The sequence below is a fragment of the Rissa tridactyla genome, chromosome Z (genome assembly GCF_028500815.1).
Source record: "Rissa tridactyla isolate bRisTri1 chromosome Z, bRisTri1.patW.cur.20221130, whole genome shotgun sequence".
NCBI classification, from domain to species: domain Eukaryota; kingdom Metazoa; phylum Chordata; class Aves; order Charadriiformes; family Laridae; genus Rissa; species Rissa tridactyla.
In genome coordinates this window covers 12196062-12208932 of record NC_071497.1, presented here as the reverse complement: position 1 = coordinate 12208932, position 12871 = coordinate 12196062, and the positions used below count along the sequence as shown (strand labels likewise).

The following is a 12871-nucleotide window of genomic DNA, read 5'->3' as shown; positions in this document are numbered from 1 at the left end:
GTTTTCACTTTACAGTGTGTGGTGACAAGAATTAAGCAAAACCAGGACAAAATACTAATGATTTCCCAAAGCCCCCCCAGCACCCACCTTGCATAAAGCTTCAAAGAACTGCTGTACCAGTGCTATATCCTTTGTAAAGAGCTGAGGCATTCGGCTGAAACAAGATATTTGAATTCATAAGGTTTTTGTATTTTTAAACTGAAATGCTTCACATTTCACTGGTCTTCCCCTCATCCCACATTTTAACTGTCAAACAAGACAGAACCAGCACAGAAAGTTTGTGCTATCTTATCCATTTCCATCATGGAGCAGCACACCCCTTTTTAACACAGTTTGTAAAGTGAGATATTCTATGGACAATCACGTAGATCACCAGTATACCACTGAACTAGCCACTTGTCTAGCTTCATGCCCTCTGGTCTTTGCTGTACATTCCTTAAATTTATGTTTCTGGCAATCCAGAAAGTGGAACCGTTTCTTCAATTCTGTGCATAATTCATGAGCTGCCATTAATCACTGCTAGAGAAGCTATCAGCTAAAAACATATTTCTTTCTACATCTCTGGAGATGTCAAAAGAAGAATGCTTTTCTCTGCACTATATGCTCAATCGCAAAATTGGCAGGTGGCATAAAGCTTGCTGCTGATAAATTAACAGATTACTCTGGAAAAATTATTCAACGTCCCATTGCTTAAATGGCGATTCAGTTACCTGGAGAGCTTTCCAACCGCTGAGTATGCCATTGACAGCAGTTTTGAATCCTGGAATGATAAAACAATAAACAAAATTCAGCAAAACCAAAAATATGCAAAGGCATGTCTCTTATAATTAAACATTTACTTTAAATCCTGTGTCCAAAGTGCTCAAACAGGCTTTCATGGACAAAGAATCCTGGAACATAAAATAATCGTATCCGGGAATAAAAGCATTATGTAGGAACAGAGAAAGCATGCATTTCCACAAGAAAAAGAGAATTATGAATGGTGACAAAATGTAAATCTCCCTTCTGTCTTAGCTACTCACATTTTATTTCAAGCGGGACAGCTAAGGAGATTCAGTAAGTACATGAAACAGTAGCAAAGGGACAGAAACCTTCCACTGGCCCAAAACAGCAGCTTTACACAAAGGAAGCTGTTTTGCACAATGGATCCTGCAGATGACCAACACAGCACATTTATATATGGGCTTACTTCCCCCTGAACACTCCTTTTTCATGCCCTTCCCAATGGCAGGGGAGGCTCATGTGCTCAACACCAACTCAGGCCAGAGGTCACATCCAACAGTTCAAATGAACCAGCAAGAGGATCAAAGCTGCAGAAGAGGAAGTCTGCAGCATCAGCCCTTCATAAGATACATGTAGGCATATTGTGGGCAATTTCCCTTCTGAAGTGGCACTGGGAAGATCTCTTCAGGCCACAGTGGCGTTTGCGGTTCTGTTTCTAACACCCTTGCCACAGCAATACCATCCCTGGACACACAGGATGGAAGGTATTACAAGCAGGGCCTATACAGCTGCTTATCACACCGGGGTACACGCCTGGAGCTGAGGCCCCTGCATGCTCTGGAGTAATGAGTAACAGCAGCTAGATGCTACTCTGGCCTCACTCTTTAAATTACCAATACTATTATTTCCTGAGACTTCACAAATAGTGTTCAGGCACCTATCCATAGCTGTTAAACAAGTAAAACAGTTCCCTTATGCAGCCTATTAAGGTATTTGCTTCTATTCCAACAAAATTTCTTAAAAAGTGTCCTTTAATAGCCTCTCAGGCAACTACAAAAAAGAGATTTACCAGTTTCCATCATAAAGGTATTTGTCTTTCACTTGTATTCATAGGAAGAACTATAGCTCTATGTCAAAGAACCTTTCAGCTTACCTCTTTGTATTCATTGATCAGCTTTGTAAGTCCATTTAGAAGCATTGGGCCCAATGGCTTTATTTTACTTTCTGGACAACTGCAATTAGAGACACCAACAAACAAAGTATTACCTTTTGCATCCCTCAAAAGTATCTTTTCTCAGCATCATTTTTTCTCAACTTTGTTAAACTGAGAAATTACAACTCAATGTGTGACTAAGGAACAAACTCTACTTTCTATGAGTTTTAGTACTCTTTCTTTGCCCTTAGTTCAGTTATATATTTAGTAAACAGAGTGGCTTCTAGGCAAATAACTAAAAAACACTGTGTTCACTCCAAATTACTTACATGATACAAATATGATGCACAAACTGCAAGGACAGACTTCTCAGCTTTGCATTTGTGTTTGCACCAAAGAGTCCATCATAAACCACCTGGTCAAAAGGAATAAAAAGCAGATTATAGAGAACATCTGGCCTCACTCTCAAAGGTTTTCCAATTCCCCTTCTTCTTTAAACGCTGTCATCAGTAACAGTGCTTCTGTCCCCTAAGTACTGGAGGAACTGTATTATTAATCTCATTAGGAAGAGCAGCTTAGGAACGCAAGTGTTACCTGAATATTAGCTGGGAAAGTTTCTGCAGCTTGCCTGGATCGCAGAAGATGAGGAACTATCTTTAATTTAACACGGGTGCTGACTGACTCTCGTTTCATTTCTGGTTTCAGAACAGATCCCTGTCAGAAAGAGAGTTGAAATAATACAGTGCATCTTTGGACAGCAGGACTTTTAAATTAGTTAAATCACTTCCTACTGCAAATCAGAACACACTGGGACAGAGAAAAAAATTTATTCAATACCAAAAAGGTTCAGTGAAAGCAGAGATCAAGGAAGTGATAGATTTAAGACACACATACGTGTTTTCTCCAAATACAATAAGGCAACTAAAATTACAGCTTCAGAAATTAAGCAGGTATGCAACTCTGAAGGCAAATCTTACCTCCTTGGTTTTCAGTGGTATATCCCCAAGATACACTTTATACATTTTGTTGATGATAGCAGGATTGTTCCAGTCAATTAAACTAAAGAAAAAAACACATTGAACACCAACATGTTAAGATTCCAACCTTTGATTACTTTTTGAAATCTATGTTTTATAGCATTTTGCATCATATTCATGTTCTTACCAGAGTTTTAATAGATCTAATTTGACTTCTAATCACTCCTCCCACATCCACATAACATATAATCACGAAGAATGTGAAGTGATTACAAATTTCACCTACAAATTCTGACAATATAATTTAAAATAATTTACGAGAAACCTATGTGCTCCCTTCTCTCTCACTGAAACAAGACGTATAAACCATGGTAGTCTACTGATTGAATACAGAATGGTCATCTGTCAACAAATTTCTCCACATTCTTCAACCTCGGTGCTTTGACATTTCAATAGAGAAGAGGGTATTTTTAATTCTAGGACTATTTCATTTCGGTCTCTCAGAAAAGCCTGTCTGCCCACGATAACCATCTAATGCTAGCTATTGAAGAGACTGTTTGGAACACACACACATACCCAAAAAATACCCCACAGAAAACAAAAAGTTAAGCATGCATGCTTGAAAAAAGTGGAGGAGACAGAACCATCCCTTTCTTTCAGTAAGGGAACTGATTTCCAAGCAACTGAGCTGTGAAGTAGCATATATTTCCCATAAAAGACATTTAACGTTGCATGTTAACATACATTTTGTCCACACATGTATTTTGCTCTCCAGGCAAAGAATACCAACAGGAAGGGAAAGATGAGACAAACAGCAAAGGACAGACTGCCTTTCTTAACCAGGCTGTTGTCAACTTACTAGGGTCATCTCCCCTGTCATGATTGAGGCACATGAATAGACTCCAATAAAGAAGGTTTCACATTACGTATTTGACTCCAAGTTAAACAGTCCTATACTTCTAGTAATAGGGAAGCCACATACACATTTCAAAGGCAGGCCTCTCTTGCTCCGCATCTCCTACATGAGCCAGCAAACCTTGCACGATCAATGACTCAACAAATAGTACCAACAGCAATTACACTGGCCTCTTGATAAGTTAAAGACAGAAACATTGCCTTTAGATGATGAAAGGTGGACTGCAGATGTGCAAATGCTTTAATAATGCAGACAACAGTGGCTGCCAAACCGCCTAGACTATGGTCCACTTCACAATTACAGTCTCTTTACTGCCTTAATAATTTAAATGAAAGTATACTTTTCTGGGAAAGACAATATAGGTAAGTTGACCAGCTATGAATCACCTACTGAGGTCTTATTGACCATTGATAATCAACAGAGGGCAATCTGGAAACCAAGGAATAAACAAATGGCTCAAAAGCAATACCAAAGATGATTGAACACAGACAGCTAAAGCTGTCAGCTCCGGAGCCAAGTGATGTTCCCAGCTGCAAGACTGTGAGCCACACCATTCCCAGCCTGCTGCGAATACAGTGCAGCTTTGCAGGTATGCAAGGGACTGCAGCCTTCCTCCTTTAGGAGCACAGTCTCTCTGGAGCACTACATTAACTGCAGCTAGCTTTGTTAGGAACACTAGCACCATCTTTTCCAAACACCCAAACTCATACCTTTGCTTGCTCTTTAGTTCCAGGTCTGCTGCAGTGGCAACGCTGTGTCTTGTATCACTGGAGGCTACAACCAGGTGTATAACAGCTTCCAGTTCTGGCACTTGCCCAGCTTCAATGAACTTCACTATCCCCAGCTTACACTGTTCAACAGTGGGGAAAGTGAAGGCAGGGTTACTGACAAGAAAACACACGTTACAATAACCGTAGCAGTTCAGCTGTCTGAACTGATGGCTTCTGCTTGCTAAGGAGAAGTTCACATGTTCTCCACCTCTTCAGCAGCACCCAGTAGTACTACCAGCATTACAATTAGGGATACTCTGCTACTTCTCTGCTAAAAAGGGACACTTCCATAAACATAAGAGTTTTGTAACCTACTTTAGGAGGAAAACACAGGAGTACAGTGCAGTCATGGTTGCTTCCTAACCAACTCTGAGAACTGCTGGCACCTCCCACCCCATCTCACTGTGGTAAAGCTCCTTAAGGCATTGGGTGAAGTCCCTCAATAAATTCCCTCACGGCAACTAAAGACCTGGTCAGGATTAGTTACATATTTTCCCTCCAGCCTTCCATTCCTCTGTAGCCGTTATTGTTACCACCACCAGTTCACTAAGGACCAGCCCCACAGCAAGTACCTGTTCCAGCAGCTCTGGTGTCCATGGGCTATCTCCAATTACCCTTTTGGCTGCATAAAAGCTCATCCCTGGAGGCGGCTGAGGGATTCCAGGACCTCCCACACTACTCGATGAAGAACCCTGGGCCGAGGGCATGTTTTGTCGACTCTGAGATTCATTCAATACGAACCTAAGCAGGTAGGAAAAGAGTTTCATTAGAGGCTTTACCAATCCACATTGCCAGCTGAATTAGAGGCTGGAATGAAGGAATAAACATAACCTGTCCCAACTTCACATGTTCTTCTTTAATTAATCCCATGACTCTGACATAGGACAGAATTTTACTCTGTTGAGACTCAGCTACCAGTTATCCCAGCACATTCTGCAAGAGCCACAATGATCTTACTATAACTGTTTAAAAACCAACCTCAGTTAGGAGAGAGTAGGGTCCATTGGCATTTCTGAAAAGTTATCTCAGGTTATGAACCAGAATGTTCAACTTTTGTATTAGAAGTTGTGGAATAATTACTAAATTGGCCAAGAATACAAAAATACAGCATTGTTCACACATTAAGGAAAGTCATAAAATCAAGAGGCTTCTGAGGTAGAATACAGCCGCAGCTAGCACACGAAGAATGCAACATCTGTGATTCCCTGTACAAGGTTGTTTGCGAAACTACACGAGGGATGGAACGGAACACGCTTGTTCCGTGGCCTTCCCTTGTGACAAATAGCAGATATGGGGACGAGATCGTACTACGGAACTGATAAGCGGCCTACACGCTACCCGAGCCAACATTTCGTCAAATGTTGATGAAATGCTGTCCTTTGTGCGAACTTTGCTCACCACAATGTACCAAAACACACCTCCATCCCGGAGGCTATCCGCCCCCGAGGGGTGAACACTCCTCCTTGAATACATTAATCATAATAAAAGTACGTATGACTAAAGTCACTCAAACTCCACTTTGAAGATAAAAAAAAAATATAAAAATAGCCCAAGAGAGAGGGGATGTCAGGGAAGACACCATCGCGAAGAATTCCACCGCTGATTTCCGGGATCAGTCGACGGGCTGAGCCTCTCTTCCCCCCCATAGGGACGCCTTTGGGTAAGACTTCGATTACACCGAGCGCTTTCTCGGGGACTTAGAAATTTCTCTAGAGAATCTCTACCCTACATTTATAGCCAGGCTGTATCGTTTATAATTTTGTCGCGCGTTTGTATACTTAGCAATATCTTTATTTGCACGTGCTTTGCAGACAGTGTATTTATCACCGGCAATCCTAAGGAACCTGTATATCCGTTGTTTAAATAAACTGCACTGTTTAAGTAGCTAGTCGTTTCGCTTTCTCACTGAACGCGACCAAAACTACAGAGAGGCCGTGCTAGTTCAGGAGCACGACTAGACTGAAGGTGCAGTCCACTATTAGTGTATCCAAATCGTAGTAGTTTAATACATATTAAACGCGATTGGACTGATAGTGCTGAATTGGGCATCACTCAGAATTTAAACCTAGCCGCACCTAGCCTCCCACCTCGGTGAGGAGTGTTAGAACGCAAGGGGGTTTATCTTCTGCCAAAACCGCTTGGCCCCGTTTCACGCAACAGAATTTGGCGTAGTCGGCAGACAGTACTATATTCAAGAAACTTGTACTAAAAGCTTTAACAACATTTGTATGATTCCTATGAAAAATGTAAACCTAACAAGGGAAATAATGAAGCATACGCAACAAGATGACGTGGCAGGGAACAATCCTTGATATAAAAATTAAATAAATAAAATAATGTCTTGGAAAACGGCAATTTTAGTGCTGGGCAGGGAAGGAAAGCAAAAACCATAAAGGTGAAGTTTAGATATCAGTCATTTTGGAGACTGACTAGTCTAGCTGCCCCGTGCACATCTCCATACTCTCACAAAAGCCACGCCGACTCTCCCTGTATCCTTGGAAGCTAGTCAACACATGAAGGCATCAAAATTGTAGTGCACAGACCAGTAAGAATTATTTTGCTCCAGCCAGCCATAATCTGTTCTGCATTCATCGCACAGGCAACAAAAGGAAGTAAAAAGTCTCAACAAGAAGGATAAACATTCATCCCAAGTCTCACTACTTAAAACACTTGAACTTGATTATGAGGTTTAAGCCCTACAGTTAGGCTTTGTGGTTGTTTTACTGCATGCAGACTGGCAAGGCTAATTCACAACCGGGCAATGACAGAACAAGTTCTACCAAGCATAAATTAGCTGTAAAGGGCTGCAAATGGTCTCGCCCTGGGGAACAAGACCTTAAGAGATGCATCCAGAGAGACAGGCCAGCTGAAGACACTCTCTGAGCACCATCTGGGAAGAAAATGAAACCTTCACCCCTACTCTTGCGGTGTCTTTGAGTATTTAAAAACTGTCATGCTTGGCCAGAGTACAAAAGCATGGAAGGAAGTGAAGTCTCATTTCAAAGCCCAAGGACTTCATCTGCTGCAGCTACAGCTGCAGCGGTGTGGGGTGAAGCTGAGAGCAACAACCTGGGCAAACTGAAGCGTGTGAGCTGTGAATAGAGGAGCAGGCTAAGCATTTTAAACTATAAGCTGCAAAACTCTACGCACTCAAATGGTAAGAAAGTGGCCCCCACAACATCTGATGGGAGCATGACCTCTAGCAAAGCTACAAGGAGAAACATCACATGCTCACTATTTTAAAAGTCATTCCTTCAGGTTAATCCACTTGGGTGATCAAGAGTTAGGTGCTCAGAAAAATCCTACGGGAATCAATGAACTGTCAGAAAAAAGAAGTGTGTTCTACTGTTAAAATTATTTCTATTTTCTTTCAAAAGCTCCGCTAGCAATACAAAGACACTAAAAAAGGTAGTGGAAAATAGATTTTGAGAAAGTATTGATTTTAGACACTAGAAGATTCCTAACAAGCAGTGATCAGTAAATTTAAGTTGCTCTGTAAATCATCCTCACTCTCAGAAACAGCGCTCACACCAAGACACGCCATTACACTTAAAACATTTTTCACCACAAAACAGATGAAAGACAAATCTTGTTACTAGAAGTTCAATTCTAGAAAGCACAAGTTTTCAGAGATTACGCGTGCTTATGACCTTGGAGGACTAAGCCTTAAAACTCAACTGCAGAAAGATGAGCAAGCATTTTGATCTGGCTTCTATTTTAAAGGTTTGGTTATTTAACAGATAGCTCACACGTCTCATAGCTTCACTGTGATCCCAAAAGAGGTCAAGGACAGAACAGTGTTAACACCTAATTAAGTAGAAAAAAGACATTTTGTTAAATAAGGAAGATGGTGATCCCATTCTTAAAATTAGGATCCTGTTTTGTATCTTACTGAACCATGTAACTTGCTTCATTCGAGCCAGGAAATAACAGCATATTTTAAATGAGTTTCCAGGCATGCAGTTTGTAATGGTTCACACATAAAGAACACATCAATACTAGAGAAGACTGGTATTAACTCTTACTTACCCATAAGGCATAAGAAGAACATCCAACATAAAGTCCAAAAGCAGTTGTACAGTCTTTGGTTTTTCAGCAAGATTAAATGGAGAAGCTGCTGCTTTCAGTGGTTCAGCAGGGTATTTCATGTGAAAAAGGGTTGGTATTAGAAGATGCATTAGGCTGAAAAACAATTATATTTACTGCAACCATTTAAAAAAAACACACCTGTTTATTCTTAACATTCAAGAGAGAAACCTTTAAAAGCAAACCTGGTCCCTAACAGCAAAAAAAAAAAAAAATCTTAACAGAAGTTAAACTGATTCACAATTCTATGGCCTCTATTTGCCACCTGATGTACTTAAAAATGGAAGGCAGAAGATAAATTAGGATTTGCGCTTAACATAGAACATATACATCTGTATACATGCACACACACACATCTAGAAAGATAAAATCACTGCCTTTGTCCAGACTTTTAATGTTTCCTTATTATGCCACAAAATACACTCTAGGACCGTCTCATCCATAAGAAATTTAAAGTTTTAAATCTGAGACATTTACTGCTGTTCCTGTTGCTGGACAGAGGATATTTACTGAAGGTCTGGCCTTAAGCTGTAAACCAGAATTTGATGAAGATGGATGGGGGATATGGACAGGCATAACCATCATAACACAGGCCTCTTATACAGAGTCTGCTGCTGCAGATCCTGTATATTATTACGATATTAAACTATATGAATTCTTGTACCACCCGAACTACTGAATTGCTGATACAAATGGTACAAGCCAAGAACATCCTAAGCAATGAAGATATCACCAAGGAAAAAAAATAACCTTTTATCAAATGATACAATTATTTTACTAAAACAATATCAGCACAATTCACTCCAAGAATAAGCTAGTTATACCTGTCTTGCTGTGGCTGAGGTTTCCCTTCCATTGCAGTGAGAAGAGTTGGAGCCAATTCACATTGTTTTTCCACAGGCAGACGGGGATATCCCATCTTAACATAAATTATGGTAAAATTCTAAAGGAGTAGAAAAAACACACAGTATTGCAACAGTGCAAAAGAAATATCTGTTCTTTAAACTCTTCTTGTATGTTATATTACATAATTGGGTGTTGGAAACCACGTATGGTTTGGAGGACCAATTTTTTAACTCTAAGGCTCATTGGACTGACAGCTATTAAAGGATTAATAAAGGGTTAATTAAGGGGTTAAACCCTTGGAAAGGGTTTTCTGAGTAGGTCTTGCTGAGCCTTCACTTTAAAAGGAGGAAAACCCTCTCTAGCTACTCTTATTCGCCGCCAGTTTCACCAAGAGCAGCTTTACCTGAGCAACAGCTTCAAGGAAAGCAAATGTAATGTTGTCTCTTACCTATTTCTGAAATGAAAGCAATATTGAATAAATACAAAGTCAGCAGCATAGCCAAGGGTTCTCTTGAAAATGTGTTTTGAAATCATTGTAATTAAAAGCTGAAAATGTAATCCAAGCAGAGCCCAGAGACAGGACAGCACAGCAGAGCAATACTGAACACTGGACTACCTAACTGCTCTAACTGCTATCACGTTGATTCAAATCCAGTCAGGAACTGCAGAGATAAGAGTTATGTGTTCAATGACCTGGGTGAAAGAAGTGTTGAAGTGGGAAGCAGCACCCTTCTTTGTAGATGGCACTTGTTAAAATTTTATGAAGCCTGAAGGCACAGAACAACAACATGCATCACTCAGACACATGAATGAAAACTGATTTTTGACATGTTCAGCAAAAAGCACAGTTTATGTCAAGTTTGTCTTCAAAGAAGATGGTTCTTTTACTGCTGTACAGAACACATGCATTCTAGAAACCTTCGGCCATTTCGAAAAGGTGAACTCCAGATAACCACACTTGCTTAAAGACAATCTAAGATTACTTCTGTGGTACTGCTGTTTCAAGTCTAAGTATTTTTCCATCAGTTTCTAAGATGCTATGTTTTCCATTTATGCCACATATGACTGAATAGTCAAATGAGGAGGACAGAAAGTTTCCCTCTGATTTTATCACTTTTTTCATTATGGTGATTTGCAACAGAACTACCACAGTTGAAAATTGTCTTCATAGTTTCACAAAAACATTTTTAAACTATATTCACTTTTTAAACTACATTGAATGAAAACATCTAGTAAAGTTTCCCCATCTATAAAATCAGGTTTTTTCATGTTTTCTTGCTCAGCTAAGGTCCTGACCCTAAAAACACCTGAAAATTCAGTTTCTCATGTGGTCAGAGAAATATAGAAGTTTTAAGTAACACCCTGATCCTGCACATATGAGGATAAGGATTGATAGCTGCTTGGAAAATGAAGCTTCTAACAATATAACAGACCCTCTACAATACAAGCAATGACAATTCATGCATTCACAAAACTTCAAGAGTAAATATCCGTAATTTGAACAGAATCAATAGTGTAGCTGCTTTCTGAAACTAAGTTTCACCTACACAAGACTATAAAGTTTAATTTAAAAAAATCTCTTAAAACATCAACCTCATATCAATAACATACTTGCTAGGAAAACCTACAAAGCTAAATACAAGGGCTTTAAAGAGCATTCTGCTTGTTACAAGTAAATCAGGAACTATTCTTGGAAGAACAGACACTTACAGTGACAAAAGACACTGCAGAAGGATCTTGATATTGAACTAGCAACGTCTCTACTGGAAGCTGAATTTTTGGACGACTTTTGATGCGCTTGTTCAGATGAACCAGCAGCTCCATGACCTGACAGGAAGAAAACAAAAATTTTACTACTTTGCGCTCCACTCACTCTCAGTCCACTAAGCAGGCCTATTATAGACAAATCAAGCTTGGGCTTCCTGATTGCCTGATTTCCTAAGAAAATGGCAGCCCTCATTTATTGTATTATCTTGAAACCACTCTGACATGTCTCAAGACACTGTTAAGACAAATACATTAAAAGTCCCAAACCATGCCACAACCAATATCCTCCATCAATAGAAATGTCAGGAAGAAACAATCACTGAGGATGACCAGTTCTTTCTACACAGTTAGTTATTATCCCTCTAAACTGAGCCTGGCTTGGAAATCTGCATTGCAGCTCTACCTTGTGGCTGTAGAGTAACTTCAATTCAACACGTAACAAAAAAAAAGAAAATCCCAATCCACCCATAAGTGTATGAAAACTATGTTTGGAGTGGAACAAGACAGAACTGAAATCCTTCTGGCAAGAAGAGAAGCCAACAGGAGCCCCATGAATGTCAGGCAGGAGCAATGGGCAGGCCTGCCCTGCAGCAATGCCAACGGACCCGGCAGCAGCTCCAGGGGAATGGCCCTGGGCTCTGGTGGACAGCAAGCTGAGCTGGGGCCAGAGTGCCTTGAAACAAGAGAGGTGCAGAGTGGTAGCACCTTCTCTTGATGAGCGCTCCCAAGTAGCGGAGCAGACAGTTTGTGCAGTCTCTATCCTTGGAGGTTTTTCAAGACCCACCTCAATAAAACCTTCATCATCTTGGTCTGAACTTGTAATGGATCATTTTAAGCAGGAGGTTGATCGGGAGACCTTCTGAGGTCCTGTCCAAGCTGAATTATCCCATGATTCTACAATTCCATAAAGTAGTTTCTTAGCATAGCACCAGCGAAGTGCCACTTGCAAATCCACTAAACAAGATACCATACCTGAATGGAGGAATTTGAAAAACTACCATCTCTACTCTGGAACAACGGGTTCTGAGAAATCACACTGAAAATTTGCATCTCACTCACAAACCCTACCAGATTCTCAAGTAAGGTGGTGCAAAAATATAAGTGACATTAAACGGAGACAGCTCAGCTCCAGTAAAACCTGACAGAGACAGTCCTAGATGTATGTTGACTTCAAGCAATTCAAGTCAAAAAAACAGAGTGGGCACACCATCCTGTGCTTTTGATGGCTCATTACCTTGGTCGTAGTATGGTGAAAAAGCAGCTAAATTGCTGTGATCAAGTTTGTCATGGAAACTGCAGAACCATATGCTTGCTGAGCTGCATATGAGCTAAGACATCATCTTTGCATCCACTCCATGACTAGGTATCAAACAAAATAACATCCAGATATAATCTAGAGAGACTGCATAGCTGACCACAAGCATGCGATTGAGACCAGAGATAAGCTGACAAGCTAAGTAATGCTGACAGACACCAAATTTTGCTGCTGCAAAATTATTACAACAGCAGTCACAAATTCCCATTATTTTAGAGAGGAAAAAAACCTGTCTGCACACACTTTTTTGTGAAGGAAAAGAAACATGCAACTATGACAGAGTTTGAGGAACCTGTTCAAAGTACCCATGGTGGCTGG

The 12871-nt window shown here is 40.3% G+C and overlaps 1 protein-coding gene across 3 annotated transcripts in view; it reads right to left on the bottom strand.

Annotated features, from left to right (window-relative positions):
* ECPAS (Ecm29 proteasome adaptor and scaffold) overlaps positions 1 to 12871 on the bottom strand; it is a 69024-nt gene that overhangs the window by 43301 nt on the left and 12852 nt on the right. For 2 of the 3 annotated variants that reach the window (XM_054184837.1, XM_054184836.1), the window contains 11 exons: positions 11182 to 11298; positions 9450 to 9568; positions 8569 to 8721; positions 5112 to 5280; positions 4480 to 4619; positions 2854 to 2935; positions 2471 to 2590; positions 2206 to 2291; positions 1877 to 1955; positions 711 to 760; positions 88 to 154 (listed from right to left, as the gene is read on the bottom strand). In XM_054184837.1, coding sequence (XP_054040812.1) covers positions 88 to 154; positions 711 to 760; positions 1877 to 1955; positions 2206 to 2291; positions 2471 to 2590; positions 2854 to 2935; positions 4480 to 4619; positions 5112 to 5280; positions 8569 to 8721; positions 9450 to 9568; positions 11182 to 11298 — 1182 coding nt within the window. Of the gene's footprint in view, positions 1 to 87; positions 155 to 710; positions 761 to 1876; positions 1956 to 2205; positions 2292 to 2470; positions 2591 to 2853; positions 2936 to 4479; positions 4620 to 5111; positions 5281 to 8568; positions 8722 to 9449; positions 9569 to 11181; positions 11299 to 12871 lie in introns of those variants that run through there. The other variant, XM_054184838.1, reaches the window with a different exon arrangement.